The following is a 2,854-nucleotide window of genomic DNA, read 5'->3' as shown; positions in this document are numbered from 1 at the left end:
GAGGCTATCTGATTTGGGGTTATTTGACTGTAAACAAGTTAGACCAAGTAATTACAGGGCAATTCCTACTTTCAGGCTGTGCATGGCTGCAGCTGGTGGCGGTGGGGGGGTGTGAGAGAGAAGACACAAACTTGATCCTTCTGACCTGTTTTCTATGTTGCCTCTCTATTTCTAGTCCTATATGCATATGCAGAGACGTCTCTTTTTCTCTCTGGTTACTGGTGTTTGTTTATTCTTTAACCTTCCACCTCCTCCCCCTCCCCAGAGACACCATGATTCCTGGTAACCGAATGCTGATGGTCGTTTTATTATGCCAAGTCCTGCTAGGAGGCGCGAGCCATGCTAGTTTGATACCTGAGACTGGGAAGAAAAAAGTCGCCGAGATTCAGGGCCACGCGGGAGGACGCCGCTCAGGGCAGAGCCATGAGCTCCTGCGGGACTTCGAGGCTACACTTCTGCAGATGTTCGGGCTGCGCCGCCGCCCGCAGCCGAGCAAGAGCGCCGTCGTCCCGGATTACATGCGGGATCTTTACCGGCTCCAGTCTGGGGAGGAGGAGGAGGAAGAGCAGATCCACAGCATTGGTCTGGAGTACCCCGAACGCCCCGCCAGCCGGGCCAACACCGTGAGGAGCTTCCACCACGAAGGTCAGTCCCTGCCCCAAGTCTGGGGTGAGGGGGGTGGGATGGGGGGGTGTTGCTCATAGGGCTGGCCTGAGGGGCCCTAGAAGCCTTGGTCAGGGGGAAGAGTTCAGATTACATCAAAGCCCCAAGTCCAAAAGAGTCTGGGGAACAGGGCTGCTTACCTCTAAGAATTTCCAGAGCTGTGGCTGAATTTATTTTTTGGAGACAGAGGGGAGGGGTTTGGGGAAGGGGAGTGACACCACTCAGACGTGGGCTAGCCCCAGCGGTGTGTTTTTGCTATATCAAAGCCTTTTCTGCCAGTTTTTCTGCTCGTTTTTTTTTTTTTTTTCAAAGCACCTACTGAATTTAATATTACAGCTGTGTGTTTGTCAGGTTTATTCAATAGGGGCCTTGTAATCCGATCTGAATGTTTCCTAGCGGATGTTTCTTTTCCAAAGTAAATCTGAGTTATTAATCCACCAGCATCATTACTGTGTTGGAATTTATTTTCCTCTCTGTAACATGATCAACAAGGCATGCTCTGTGTTTCCAAGATCGCTGGGGAAATGTTTAGTAACATACTCAAAACTGGAAGAAGAGGGGTGGTGTGTGTGTGTGTGTGTTTCCTCCTGCCTCTGCTCTGTGGGCCTCTCTTTTTCTTTACAACCACTTGTAAAGAAAACTGTGTACACAAAGCCAAGAGGGCTTTAAAGGGGAGTCTGGTGGTGGTAGAGTAAGGAGTTGACACATGGAAATTATTAGACACATAAAGGAGATGCTTTCTGTCTTTGGTGCTTGCAGAATGCTAGCTAATTTTCTCGATTTGCTAGCTGCTCCATATATGTGCTCCTTCAAATTAAAAGGTATGCTGATTCTCCCCTAGTAGATTTCCAGCATAAGCAGAACCCACCATCCATCACCCAGCTTTTAGCTATTTCTTGATGTTTTGATGTCTCACAAGTTCACGTGCTTCTTTTTTTTCTTCTTCTCCCCAACTGTGCCTAGAACATTTGGAGAACATCCCAGGGACCCGCGAAAACTCTGCTTTTCGTTTCCTCTTTAACCTCAGCAGCATCCCGGAGAACGAGGTGATCTCCTCTGCTGAGCTTCGACTCTTCCGGGAGCAGGTGGACCAGGGCCCCGACTGGGAACAGGGCTTCCACCGTATAAACATTTATGAGGTTATGAAGCCCCCGGCAGAAGTGGTGCCTGGGCACCTCATCACACGACTACTGGACACGAGACTGGTCCACCACAATGTGACACGGTGGGAAAGTTTTGATGTGAGCCCTGCGGTCCTTCGCTGGACCCGGGAGAAGCAGCCTAACTATGGGCTGGCCATTGAGGTGACTCACCTCCATCAGACACGGACCCACCAAGGCCAGCATGTCAGGATTAGCCGATCGTTACCTCAAGGGAGTGGGGATTGGGCCCAGCTACGGCCCCTCCTGGTCACTTTTGGCCATGATGGCAGGGGACATGCTTTGACCAGACGCCGGAGGGCCAAGCGTAGCCCCAAGCATCACCCACAGAGGGCCCGGAAGAAGAATAAGAACTGCCGGCGCCATTCACTCTACGTGGACTTCAGTGATGTGGGCTGGAATGACTGGATTGTGGCCCCGCCGGGCTACCAGGCCTTCTACTGCCATGGGGACTGCCCCTTTCCACTGGCTGACCACCTCAACTCGACCAACCATGCCATTGTGCAGACCCTGGTCAACTCCGTCAATTCCAGTATCCCCAAAGCCTGTTGTGTTCCCACTGAACTGAGTGCCATCTCCATGCTATACCTGGATGAGTATGACAAGGTGGTACTGAAAAACTATCAGGAGATGGTAGTAGAGGGATGTGGATGCCGCTGAGATCAGGCAGTCCTTGGGGATACGCATGCACACACACACACACACACACATTCTCATCCACTCACCCACACACTACACAGACTGCTTCCTTATAGCTGGACTTTTATCTTAAAAAAAAAAAAATGCAAAAAAACCCCTAAACATTCACCTTGACCTTATTTATGACTTTACGTGCAAATGTTTTGACCATATTGATCATATATTTTGACAAAATATATTTATAACTACGTATTAAAAGAAAAAAATAAAATGAGTCATTATTTTAAATGTAAACAAGGTTCTTTTTCTCTTTAATCCTTTCACTTTTCCTTTTGCCCTATCTTTTTTGACTGGGTTTGTTTCTGTTGAAGTGGTGCTCAAGGCAGGGTGGA

At 49.2% G+C, this 2,854-nt stretch overlaps 1 protein-coding gene across 1 annotated transcript; it reads left to right on the top strand.

The window, feature by feature from the left end:
• Positions 1 to 265: 265 nt before the first annotated feature.
• On the top strand, positions 266 to 2,483 carry BMP4 (bone morphogenetic protein 4; the record flags this gene model as incomplete). Its single annotated transcript, XM_084239603.1, has 2 exons — positions 266 to 645; positions 1,627 to 2,483. Exons 1-2 carry the CDS (start codon positions 273 to 275, stop codon positions 2,481 to 2,483), a joined length of 1,230 nt encoding a protein of 409 aa, XP_084095729.1. The 5' UTR covers positions 266 to 272.
• Positions 2,484 to 2,854: the final 371 nt, after the last annotated feature.

The sequence above is a fragment of the Talpa europaea genome (assembly GCF_964194135.1).
Source record: "Talpa europaea genome assembly, chromosome: 8".
Lineage (NCBI taxonomy): Eukaryota > Metazoa > Chordata > Mammalia > Eulipotyphla > Talpidae > Talpa > Talpa europaea.
The sequence above is the reverse complement of the archived record's forward strand: the minus strand, read 5'-3'. Positions and strand labels throughout refer to the sequence as shown.